The following is a 13,845-nucleotide window of genomic DNA, read 5'->3' on the forward strand; positions in this document are numbered from 1 at the left end:
AAGGTTGACTATTTCTTTAGCTGTGCCTCTTCTAAGTGGGTAAACTAATGTAAATTTAGTTCCTACATCCACCAGTGACATGGTGTATTGGTACCCTTGGGAAATAGGTAACCTTCCAATCAAGTTCAGAGAGAGAGAAGTTCATGGGGTTTCTTCTGGTTGATGTTAAGTTCCTCCTTTATTATACCCAACTTATTCATCATTGTTTTAGCACAAGTCAAGCAGTCCCGAATAAACAAGGAAATATCTCGCTTCAAGGAGGGCAAATAGTATCTCATCTCAAGTCTCTTGAGGGTTTTCCCAACACCAAAATGTCCTAAGTTACAATTGTTGTTCTCAAGGAACTTCTGCCGGAACTCGAAAGGGACGCACAGTTTCCAAGATATCTCGTCTCCAGCAGTTCTCCTGAAAAGTAATCCTCCGTGAACTTTGTACAGTTTCTGAACTTTAGCTTCCACCAAAGACATATCTTCAGGACTTTGTGCCATTACTTCAAAGATAGGTTTGCAGAAACTATCTTTCTGCTGAGCTTCTACCCATTATGTGACCTCCTTAGTTTATTCTCTTTCTTGCCAGATAAAATTTACATGTAACGTCACCGGATCTATGCATCCTTGTGAATCCTCGATGGGGTATCTGCTTAGGATATCAGGTACAATGTTATCCTTCCCTTTTATATAAATGATTTCAAACGAGTAAGACTGAAGCTTCAAGGACCACCTGGTTAGACGGCAGTTCCAATTCTTAGAGTTCTGAAGCCACACGAGTACTCGGTGATCTGTATAAATTTTAAAACGTCTGCCTTTCAAGTAGACATCAAACTTGTTAACTACGAAAAGTATGGCAAGGCACTCTAACTCGTGAAAGGAGTAATGCTTTTCATTTTCTTTCAGCTTCCTACTTGCATACTGTACCATAGCTTTATCTACTCCATTTTCTTGAAATAACATAGACCTTAAGCCTTTGATATATGCATCACACTGTAGGCACAAGTTCTTATTCAGATCAGGTTGTGCTAGTGCGGGAACGCAAACTAGTTCAGTCTTCATTCTTTGAAAGGATGCTTCCGGTTCTTCTCCCCAATTACACTTCACCGATTTGCACAACATTCTTACTAATGCCTCTGTTTTGGTAGCAAAATCTCTTATGAACTTTCTCCTCCAGTTCGCCAGTCCTAGAAACTTCCTCACAACCTTCTTGCATTTCGGTTGAGGGTATTTTAGTATGGCTTCATTTTCCTTGGGTTCCACTCTTATTTTGTCACCAGATATAAGATGTCCTAAATAGATCAATTGTCTTTTCACGAAGTCACACTTTCGCAATTTAACTTTAAGACCAACTTCATTCAACTTCCACAGGACTTTTCAATGTGCTTTAGATGATTTTCAAAATCTGAATAAAAAAAACAACAAGTCATAAATGTAAAGAGTCAAATATTCTTCTGTTTCTGGTCCGAAAACTCTGTGCATCATTGAAACAAATATCGACAATGTATTGCACAAGCCGTAAGGGATCTTAAGGTACTCGTATTGTCTGCCTTTGTACGAGAAACCTGTATATTTTCAACAATCAGGCTCGAAAGGGATCTGTAGGTAACCTGATGCAAGATTCAAACTGGTGAAGAATTAGATCCTTTGAATTTTTGAAGTGATGGTGGTACTGATCGGTGGTACTGAACTCAAAGGCACTATCATAATTGCATTGAGCTTTCTGAAAACTAAACAAGGCCTAGCACTGCCGTCTGGTTTATTAACAACCAAAACTGAGTTGAGGTATGGAGAGACCGATGGCTGGATGATGTTCCAATTCTTCCATAAATTTAATTCTTTCTCGAGAGCTTTTCTTTTGGAGAGAGGTACTGGATAGGGCGCTCTGTAAACTGGTTCGGCACTAGTTAGCAGTATTTTACATTCTACGCCAGTCATGGTTCCTGGCTTTTCTGAAAAGGCTTCACGATATTCACGATACTTAGTCAGCATATCTAATAGCCTCGAGCGTTGGGAATCTGTCAACAATTCGACTGTACTGACCCTACCCTTTAGGTCAGCGAAGGTACAAGTCCATTCATCTTCTTCTTCCTGAATTCGCTGGGCGTACCTTACAATGCCAATGCTAAGTGGACTCCCATTCTCGCTTTCTTGAGACTTGCCAAAGTACAAACTCACTTTGTTTTCAAGGAAACTGATTTCCGCCCCATGCTGCTCCAAGAAAGGCATCCCTAGTAAAAGGTCTGTGCCAAATCCTTTCAGAATAGAAACATCTGTGCTCAACCTCTTTTCTTCAATTTCCAATTCTACTCGTCGGCTCCCACAAACTCTCTTCTTGAGGTGAGACTTTCTGGATCTTCATCCCCTGTAGCTTCATGGATAACTTCTTCCAAACGGCATGACTTAATATCGAACACTCAATTCCAGAGTATATTATAACAAACCAATGAATGATATGCTCCGGCGGAAGGACACCAACCAGGTGTTCCGGAACCTCCAGGATATCATTTACAAACTAAAGAGGAAAGGTGCTCAGAAGGTCATTGTTCTGACTCCTCCACCAGTTCACAGGTTAGCCAATGAGAACCGACACAGGTTCTGGGCCATGTATGACTCATTAATTGCAAAGATAATATCCCTTGATGATGGTAGCAATGTAAGGGTTCTGGATTCCTCATCGAAATTTGTGCACAAGGGACAAGAAATGAACATGTCGCTGTTCGAAGAAACCATGGGTTATGGTCAACACATGAGACCTGACCTGGTTCACTTTAGCCCACGGGGTATGGATACCATACTCAACGCACTCGATGAGGTAAAATGGTTCACCAAACCAGGTCACAAACCCAAGGGTAGACAAATGGAATCTCAACAGAGCGAGATGAATGCCATTCTGCCTTATGACCAACCCTCGGGAAACTAGCCAGTGCTGCTCTCGCAGGGGGTGATGGTGGCCAAGGTGTAACAAATCCTCCTAGGTTAGTAAATATAGCATTTTTGAATTTGGATGAATACGACTCAATAGATAATGAGTTCTGTAGCTCGAGTAACAATTGTGTAGTCCCTATAAATAAACATAACAATAGGTACGGTACGGTAATAGAGGTGACTCTGTTAGATGTACCTACCAAAGCGCTTGTCGATTCTGGAGCTGAGGTATCTGTGCTGAGTTCCAAGATGTGGAAACAGATTACGCACAATGCATCCCGGCCCAGACTCATTAAGTGTGACAATATCAAGTTGGTGGACTACTCAGGTGCTAAAAAGCAAAAAATCCTAGGAACTGCTTCGGTGGGTGTCATTGTCGAAGACACTGAGATTTGTGTAGAGTTTGTAGTCGTAAATGAACTCAGCATAGATTGTATTTTAGGTTTAGACTGGTTATATGGGATTAATGCACAAATAGATTTCTCATCCCATCAATTAATGTTCTGGAAAGGGTCACAATGCACAATCACTAAGTTATTGCCAATTGGTCCAGATGCAAGTCACGACGAGGAAACACAGATCAACAAGCTGGATATATTTCCCTTGGATACCTTCCAGAAGTCTGACATGGCATCCATACCCGAGATACGAGATGTCGCAAACAATGCAACCAGTATCTCCCAAGCTCAAAAGGAACAGTTGTTTCAAACACTGTGTAGAATGAGAACTGTTTTCAGTGACCGCCCGGGCAAATGCAACATTCACGAGCACAAAATTACCCTCCACAAGTCTGATTATGTAGCTAGGAAAAACTATCCCATCCCTGTAAAGTACAAAGATGGTGTAGCGGAGGAAATCAAACAGCTCATTGAATGGGACATAATTGAGCCCTCAAATTCTGAATATGTCTCCCCAGTTTTGGTAGTATAAAAGCCTAATGGATCTCTGCGTCTCACTTTAGACCAACGAGAGATCAACAAACTTATCCTGCCTTTAAAATTGAAACCCCTCAACATGGAGGAAATTTTCACAGAATTCCAAGTTAAAAGTACTTTTCTACCTTAGATATATCTTCTGGTTTTTGGCAGATAGGCCTAGAAGAGGAGTCTAGGAGGTACACTGCTTTTACTTTCAATGGCAACATGTACCAATTTAAGAGATTAATCTTTGGTCACATCAATAGCATGCAGGTGTTCATTGAGGTAATGAATAAACTGCTGAGTGGTACCGAGGAGTTTGCTTTAGCATATGTCGATGACATCACAATCTTCTCTGCATCCTTTGAAGAACATTTACTCCACATCAGTAAAGTACTTGCCATCTTTCAAAAGGCTAACATGACCCTTAAATTGTCCAAATGTTCATTTGCCAGAGAACAAATTAAGTTCTTAGGGCACATAGTCAATTCCAAACACATATCCATGTGTCCGGAATATGTGGTATCCATATCCAACTTGCAACCCCCTGCTAATATCAAACAATTGCAGAAAATATTAGGTTATTTCGGGTGGATTCGTAAGTTCATTCCCAGCTATAATGAATACACCCAACCTCTTTACGACCTGCTACGAAAAGGATCCAAATGGCAATGGGACGAGAATGCCCAAAAGGCGTTCGAAGCGCTGAAGTCAGTAGTCCAGGAGGACTGCAAATTATTTCATCCCAACTTCTCAGAGAAGTTTTACCTCCAGACCGACGCATCAGGATCAGGGGTGGGGGGATTCTGCTTTCAATATTGCGAAGGAGAGAAGAGGCCATTGGGATACGTTAGTAGATCTTTGAAGAATTATGAGTTAGGATATACCTCCACAGAACTCGAACTCCTAAGCATCGTATGGTGCATAGAGAAGTTTTCATTTTTATTGCAAGGTCAGACCTTCACCATCCTGTGCGACCACAAGAGTCTGTCATGGCTCAACTCAGCCTATTCATGGAACGTACGCCTCACCAGGTGGTTCCTCAAACTCCAGAACTACAAGTTTGATGCAGAGTATGTGGCTGGTCGTATGAACTGTCTAGCGGATATGCTGTCCCGCATCCCGGAAAGACAGCAAGAGATGGTTAGACGTGTCAACCCAATCCAAGTGTTGCCCCAACCCATAGCTAATCTGTCCGGAGAAGATCTCCAGAGGGAACAAAAAAGGGATCCCAGGTCCAAAGCAATCATAGATTACCTACAAGGGGGAAACAGGATAACAATCATAGGTGCAGAAATTGGAGCAAGCAATACCAAATGGTCAATGACCTACTAGTGGTCAAAGACTTTCACTTCGTCGATAAGTTCAGAATATACATTCCTGAATCTTTAGTATCACAGGTGCTCACTGCATATCACAATGATGATGGGCACCCAGGAGTAGACAAAACACATAATAAGGTGTTCCGTAGTTTTTTCTGGCCAGGTATGAGGCGAGGAGTCAAGGCTTGGGTGACTGACTGTGTTCAATGTCAGCAGGTGAAACCGAACCTTCATCCCCCTAGGCAAATCTTGCAGGCCCATCATGTCAAAAAATTAGGAGCAACTCTGTTCTGGGACCTCGTAGGTCCACTCCCAACCAGTAAGCGCCAAGAGAAGTACATTTTCACTATTCTCGAGGGATGCTCAAATACATAATGGCATACCCACTCAGAAATTCCACTACTCCATTAATATTGAGGAAACTCATTGATATATATTTTGTACATTTTTCACTTCCCCAAAGAATTGTAGTAGACAATGGTCCCCAGTTTAGGGCCAAGCAATTCACTCAAACCCTTGAAAATATGGGATTTCAGGTTCTGTTTATACCATCATATCTCCCATCCGCCAATCTAGTTGAGAGGACCCACCTCGAGATGGGAAAACTCTTAAAGCTCATGTGCAATGAAAACCATAAAACATGGTCAGATAAATTACCAGCAGTGATTAGCATAATCAATCACTCGATCAATGACACCACTGGGTACGCACCAGCAGAGCTTAGGCTACATGTTTCACTCAGGAACACCGTTATGGAACACTTCCATATTCCTACAGGTGAACAAACCGAATGGGATCAGCAATTGTTCATGGCTGTATCAAGGACGGCCGAAAGGCGAAACAAAGCCAACAATAAGGTAAATGAGTCACAGCAAAACAGAACTGTGATCAAAGTGTATGATTTAGTTTTTCTTAAATCCCATCTCGAAAGCAAAGCCTTAGAGGGACAGACCCACAAATTATTCCACACCTTCTTCGGTCCATTAGTTTGTAGTGATCAGGTGACAGACAACATATTTAATCTTGTTCATTGTGTTAGCGGTAAGAGCCTACCCAACCAACATGTGAATAACATGAAGTTGTGGAGGTGTAGCTCTAAGGTGTATGGTCATTACATTGAGAAGCTCAGACTACTGCATCCGGTGTTAGCATCAAGAGTACCTCAAAGAAGTTAATTCAAGCCAAGGGGCCTCTGAATTCAACGAGGACTCAACCTCAATCCCGACGGGGTGCAGCCGTTTCCCTACGACTTGCTTTGTCTGTTGGTAAGACGAGTAACTGCGCACAAATGGCTCCACCCTCGTACCCTTGTGATACTTCCCCATGTAAACTGTAGATGTCTGCTCGTCAGCTCTACGTTTCTTCCTAAACCCGATATCAGTAGGACCTAGGAGAGACGGTACGGCTCCTGTGCGATAGTATTAGTCGCATAAGAGGTATTGGTATCCCTCTAGCGCATCCAGGGTAAGACGCACGGATAGGAGTGTACAACAGGTAGAAGATGAATAGAAAAAGCTACACATTTGAACACTAGTATGAATATATGTTAAAGGTCAGAGGTTTTGTGGATGAGGTTCTGTCTGGTCTGAGATATTCACCCATTTGTACATAGGGTAGAGAGAGTTATGTCAAGATCATGTAAGGGATTATTTCATGGTCGTATACAAAAGTCAATTTCATTGTTGTATACAAAAGTATTATTTCATTGTTGTATACAAAAGTATTATTTCATTGTTGTTTACAAAAGTCAATTTCATTGTTGTATACAAAAATCAAGTTCAGTATGATATGCCAAGGTAATTTCATTGCGGTATAAAAGTTAATTTCATTGTTGTTTACCAAGACAATTTCTTTGTTGGACACAAAAGTTGATTCCAACCATCATATAGAGAGATTTATTTCCTTGTGAGTGCAAATCTATGTTAGATCAATCACTACAAATCAAGTGAAATATCGTTTAGCAATCATTGGGTATCTGCACTAAAGATGGGTTAGGTTCGACCAAACCAGGGTTAGTATTACCAGAAATATGCGAGCACCCCTCAAACATATAGGGTTGTTTATGAGAAACAACCAAAACCAACAAGGGTAAGGTCAAAACTTGTGTGTGAAGTAAGGCCAGTGATTACATCACTCCAACTCTCCCTCAGTGTCACCGCAAAACCCCGGAGAAACCCACAAAGTGTGTGGTGTCATGGGCAGCAACCGACCCCCCAAGCATACTATACCAGGAACTCACAACAATCATATCAGTGTTCCAGCAGTAAGGGGAAGCAAGGTGTGCGTCAGGGGTTCGAAATCGAACATTGATATCCGGATACGAGCCACCAAAACAATCCCACAAACTTCCCATAAGGAGTGCATTCCACATTTGGTACACGATCCAAATGAGTAACCAGGTCGAAGCACTGTTCCGCCATTCGAGGAACAAGAACATTTGCTGGCAACGGATGTTGCAAAAAGCCAGGCGACAGGGATCTCTACCTAAGGAAATGTCGAAAAGCAATAGTGAAGTAACCAAACGTTAACAGCATACAAAGGTGAATGGTGAACATTTTTTTTTTTTTTTTGAAGATACTGCATCCTCAAGTGAAGAAGGTTCAGAGACATCAGAAACATATCTAAGAACTACTATGCAACTCAGATCGAATACGAAGACTGTACTCAGTGCGACAAAAAGTAGACACTATTACGTGAATAACCAAGATCATTTATTGAGAATTTTTTATATGTTGTATTAACCATGTATATACCTGTCAGGGTTTAAAACCTAGAAGAACCTTCTAGGAAATCGTTCGATATAACGAACAGAACAATATTCCTAACATATATCTAGATGACGTGCAAGAATAATTGCCAATTTATTTTCTTTCATATACACGTTATTTTCAGACATGTGTTGTCGCGACAATTCAGTGTGTATGTAGATATTTTTGTGTATGTATTTGGGTATAGTGTATGAAAGGGTAAAGTAAAATGATCCGCTTCACGTATCCTTTTTCTTTTCCCGAGGGCCCGGGATATGTATAACCAACCAAAGGTTGGCTATACATCCCCAATACATACAGGCACCACTCCACTCCAACAAAAGTACAAGGCTATTTCACTCCATGTAAAATTAACAGGAGTAGACATTCCCAGATATATTAAGATTAGCAGGAATTAGGAATAAGTAGTAAAAGCATGCTGAAACACCCAAAATATTAAGTAAATAATAAGTCCCTGACCAAAATTCATTGGTTATCAAAATGACAACATTTTGTGTGTAGGCATAATCCAATGAGCACATGTTGCATCCCAAGCAAATTTTTTATTAGTAAATATATTTTCGGGATAACATTTGTGCAAGCACAAAATAACTTGCCTTCCCTGAAAATAACCCCAATTCACAATTATTAGCACAAATAAACCACCAAAACATCACAAAATCGATGTTTTTGACAAAACACAATCAGTCTCACAGCACCAGTGCCATCTGTTGAGAGCCAGTGGAACTAGCCCCTACTAGACTGCCACCTAATGGATTTCTTAAGGTACTTGGTGAAAGCAAGTAGCCCAAGGTGTTGTGGACCAATTAGATGGCCTCCTGGGTGTGGCTTCCAGACAATAGAACTGAGATAGTATTTATCATGAGAGGACGCCATCTTGAAGCCACTTGTTGTTTAGATCTGAAGCAGTACACATCGCTCCAGCAGTTTGGGCCAGAGTAGGCCATTGGAGAGAAGAACAATGGTGCGGCCATTGTGTCCAAAGTGTGAAAAACCCCATAGGTGCATAGAAATCGTCCAATAGTGGATAAAACGGGACAAATTGCAGGGTTTAAAGTGTCCTATAGTACATGGAACCTGAAAGCATGAAAAAACAGAACAATTCCAAACCACATGGTGTGGACAAAGGGCCTTCAGAAGACCAAGGTGATTTGTATCCAAAGGCATCCACGTTTATTCAGCACATCCTTTGTTAGATATCTCTCTGGAACAGTGCATTTGTAATTAAATAACTATCTGCCTTATGACAAAGTCATATTTCTAGTGTAAATTCTCAGAAATCCCCCCATTCAAAATTGGAGTGATAAGTGTGAAATTTCGAAAGGCCCATGTGTGATGAAGTGGAAGCAGACTATGTAAGTACCATGCTCTTGTTACCTATTTGTTGGTTATCTATGTATAAACACACCTATAAGTTTGTTCAGTGCTTGTGTATATTTAAATGTGAGAAATCCAAGAAGATTAAATGTGTCATTCCAACATCTTGGTTTTTTAATTCATATTTGGGTGGATAAGTCCGGGACGCGCGCCACTCCCTCCGGATTGAACAGGCTAAAAGTCCCTATGATAAACCAGCACTCATTCCTCGGAATGGATGTTGGTCAGCTGGGGACATCCTCCATGTAGTCATAGGAGGACAGCGTAGGTTAGGTTCACCTATCCTATTAGCGGCAACGTAACCTGGAGGCACGGATACCCGGACCATTCGCGTCTCGCGGATCGCAATATCACACATGTTACATGAATGTCTAATAATTTAGCATAAGCTATGGAAGATTTATATCTTCTTCTAGACTCCCTAGCAGACTGCAGTTCAATTTTCAGCTTCTCTTCTTCTGTTTCAGTCATGTGGAGTCAGGCATGTGGAAGTTTACTTGTAACTCTTCGATATCTTCCGGGCAGGCTCGTTCCTGTAGTGACACATCCAGACAAAGTCTTAGTTTGTTTGCGGTGAAGGAGACCTAGACCGCTGATGAAACTCGCGGGCCGCAGCAACAGCTTCTTCTTGTTTAGACGTGAGCTCACGAATTCTGGCCTGTGAAGGTTCCATAGATCTGGATCGGTTTTGAGGAAAGTTCCTTTTGGAAGGAGATTGGCTGTTTCTTCCTGAATTTCCTCCCCTCGATTCCCTATTTCTCTGACTTTGATTAGAATTTCTGTTAAAATCTAGCCCTCCAAGAATTTCTTCTCTGGGGGTTCTCTCCGTCGGTATTTCGTCTAGGCATAGGGGAATTTCCACCAGATATTCTCTCTTTGTTCTGGATATTCCTAACCTTAAATTTTTTCCGCCCATTTGCTTCTTTGTTCTTGAATTCTTCCCTATTCTTCCACGCTTCAGGATCATCGTAAATATGGAAGTTCTTGAGGAAGTGAGCGAGATCATCTATTGAAATGAGCTCGTGAGCAAAAGAAAGGTTTCGTATCTTATAAGGCAATTGATCCACAATTAAGTTTATCACATCCTCTTCACTGAAGTGATCGGCCAGGTTTCGGTATGCTGAATACACATTCCAAGCATAACTCTCCATGTGCTCATGGATCAGCCGAGAGTACCTCCTGTTTCGTACTGCCACCAATTGTCGCTGCTTGGCTTTCCTGGAAGCAAATTCTTCAGGGAACTTCTTGCAAAAGCCTGCGTAATTCAGAAAGTTATCTATGTTAGCCTCCAGCCAATGCTCTGCCTTTCCGGAGAAAACACGGGATAATAGTTCTGGACGATAATGTTCAGGAACCTGCATTAGTTCGGAGCTGACGTTCAGTTCTTGCAAGTACTTTTCTGCGGACTGCGCTTCAATGTCCTCTTTGAGCTTAGGGATATGAGCAATGTCTGCCATCCTGGGCATCTTATATCCCGCTTGCCTCCTAGGTGGAGACTCACTAGAACTATACCTCTCACGTGTCCTCTTTCTATTTTCTACAGCAGCTATCTCCCTTGGATGAGGATCTCTCCTGGATAAATTAGGTGGTCCAAACTCAGGAGCATCTGGATTCAAATTACGACGCTCTGGAGAGGATTGAGATGATTCAACCATGACGAAAGTCTCTGGACGAACTTGAAGTTGTTCAAAACGTTCTTGCAATTCGCTTACTCTCCAAACCACTAAACCTGTTTGGTCCGCCATCTCCTTTCTAAGCGTTCTTTCTAGTACACCCACCTTTCCAATTGTGTCCTCGGCCGTCTCCTTGTGGGATATGCAGACATTTTGCAAACTCGCTTCAACCTTCTCCATCTGAGTTTATAACCTATTGTCTTTGTCCTACACAGCTTGAATCTTTTCTGTATAGGCTTTCACTGAGTCCTCAATCACCACTAGCCTCTCGATTACGGGTTTCAGTTTTTCTTGCATAAAGTCAGTCATCCCGTTTTCACAGAATTTCTTTATGTCAGAGCTAAGAGAGTTCAATCTGACTTGAAGCATCCTTTCTTCTTCTTCTTTCTATTTCTTTCGTCTATCTTCATCATCTTCTTTATATTTCTTTCCTCATCTTTTTCTTTCTTCCTCTCATCGGCTAGATACTGAAGCAGAGATTGTTTCTCCTTTTCTCGTCTATCTCCATCATCTCGTTTCTCTTTCATTCATCTATCTTCTTCTTCTTCTTTGTACTTCTTTCGTTCGTCTTTTAGACACAGAATCAATTGTACCACATCAACGATGGAGGGCGTGCTGATAGCAATAGGCACTGCTGCTTCAGGGTTGGATGCAGACCTGTACGCCTTGCACACGACATCACCTTCCACCATGTCTACGTCTTGTCCAACACAAGTAAATTGATTGATTGATTGATTTTGTATTTTAAGATCACTTTATGCACAGTAAGGCTAATTGGGACTGACATACAGTTTAAAGTGGGATCCGAACCACTATTTGCCTCCACTGGGTATCGTACCCGGGGTCCATTGATTACAAGGCGAAGACGCTACCGCTGCGCCATCGGGGAAGTACTCAAAACAAGTAAAGTGACAGTGTAACGAACACTGCAAGTGGTCTGTTTTGTCACCCCTCTCCTCAGAGAAACTGTACTTCTTTCGCGAGTCCATGATTTTCTTTGATCTACTACTCAGAACTCTGCCACTAAACTCACTGTTCATTACCTCAGCGTGAATTCTTCACACGTCAAGTTTCAAGTCTTTCAGGCACGACACTAAAGTTTCACAATTCTGAACACCAAGTTTCACAGTTCTAAGTCTTTCGGGAACGGTCACAATGTGCGCCAACAATCTTCTCGGGCAATGACACTAAGTTTCACCGTTCTGTGTACATCGGGCACAGACACACTCTGTTCCAACAAGCTTTTCGGGACGCACGTTATGGACGCCAAGTAACTGTAACGCCCTGGGGTGTCTGCTCACACGGCCTCGGCACAAAGTTGCAGTTGCGGTAAACTCAGAATCGTACTCGACTGCAATGTACCAAGTTCGACGTTGTGACGTGTGACGGTGAACATTACTGTTTTACCCATGATGTTAGCTCTTCTCTAGCCGGAGATGTGATGTTCTTTAACACTCAGGGTTCGGTGTGTGTGTGTGTGTGTGTGTGTGTGTGTGTGTGTGTGTGTGTGTGTGTGTGTGTGTGTGTGTGTAATGAAAGTTAGCGTCGACTTAACCAGTTTATTACACTGGGGTGAAATTAGATATGCGCACAAAACAAAGTCACAATATCTCCTGATATGATTTCACTGCATATTGTCGTTCCTGAAGTTGCAGGTTCGAATCTCCTCTGCAGACATCTTGGAGAGGGAGGACAGGAACCATTCAATTTATTCTCCAGTGGGGAATAAGGGACCTTACTTTTTCTTTTAAAGCATTGGGTCACCTCTGGGCTAATATGGGGAGAATATGGCATTAATTAAACGACTCAATGAACATTTAAATCTGCCTTTATATTAAAGAGTAATATTACAAAGAAACTGATATTTATTATAAGCTTATAATGGATAAAGCTTAGTTAAACGTTATTTACTTTAATTAATTACTTTAATAAAGCTAAGCTAAAGACTGTAATTAAACACTGCTTATTTTTCCCTTAATGAAAAATTGACTATCGATGAACATCACCCTTTCGTATATTCTACCTGGTACGCCAAGAAATATTGCTATCGCTCGTATAATCTACCAGAGTAGGCCAAAAGATGAAGTCATTTCTGAATCGACTGTTGTGAAATGTATAATCTACTAGTAGGCCAAAAAATACGGATACCCTTCGTATAATCTACTAGTAGGACGTCTCCCAACAGTAATTATATCCACGAGCTAAACCGTAGCTTAGAACAATGCGTATGTTCTACCTGGTAGGCCGAGAAATATTGATATCGCTGGTATAATCTACCAGAATAGACCACACTGTAAAAGCCCTCTTATAATCTTAAATACCAGTGTGCTAGCAATGCTGGACTATTTGCGGGAGCTGAACTCGACCAAGAGTCTTCGAAGAGTCAACACAGAACTAACTGGCCGGTTTTTCGGTTTGTAGTCAGGATTTGTGTATCCCAGCATATTGTTTATTGTGAACATTAACTAGAGTCGAAAATGATTACAAAAATGTACAAAGTATAAGTATTACATAAATAAGTACAAAGTTCTCATGCAAATGTCGCATAATAAAGGAAATATACAATGTTCCTAATAAATTCCAAAAAGGGGGACAACACAAGACAGCACAACATAAAACATATATCTCAGAAGAGCGTCGCCAACGTCCGAAGATGTTGGAAGCGTGCTTCTGAATCGGTCAAAGTTCGTAGATGTTCTAGTCCATCCACTAATATCTGTAGCGCCCTGAAGATATCGGGGTCCCATAGTTGACTGAGTAGTCGTCGGACGTTCCGAAGAACGTCTGAAGTCTTCTCGGGAGCGGGTGACGTCGAAGTAGTTACAGGAGGCGAAGAGCTCGCTGTGAGTCGGTGATTGGCTGACAGCTGGGAA

The 13,845-nt window shown here is 41.6% G+C and overlaps 1 protein-coding gene across 1 annotated transcript; it reads left to right on the forward strand.

Moving 5' to 3' along the window:
- The first annotated feature begins 3,164 nt into the window (after positions 1–3,164).
- LOC145983545 (uncharacterized) lies at positions 3,165–3,845 on the forward strand. Its single transcript, XM_083116622.1, has one exon. The coding sequence runs from the start codon at positions 3,165–3,167 to the stop codon at positions 3,843–3,845; it is 681 nt and encodes a 226-aa protein (XP_082972748.1).
- The last annotated feature ends 10,000 nt before the right edge of the window (positions 3,846–13,845 follow it).

Source organism: Lepisma saccharinum, unplaced genomic scaffold (genome assembly GCF_977018435.1).
Source record: "Lepisma saccharinum unplaced genomic scaffold, izLepSacc3.1 HAP1_SCAFFOLD_1232, whole genome shotgun sequence".
NCBI classification, from domain to species: domain Eukaryota; kingdom Metazoa; phylum Arthropoda; class Insecta; order Zygentoma; family Lepismatidae; genus Lepisma; species Lepisma saccharinum.

Coding starts and splice junctions, on each gene's coding strand:
- LOC145983545 (XM_083116622.1), top strand. CDS start 3,165: ATGTGGAAACAGATTACGCACAATGCATCCCGGCCCAGACTCATTAAG.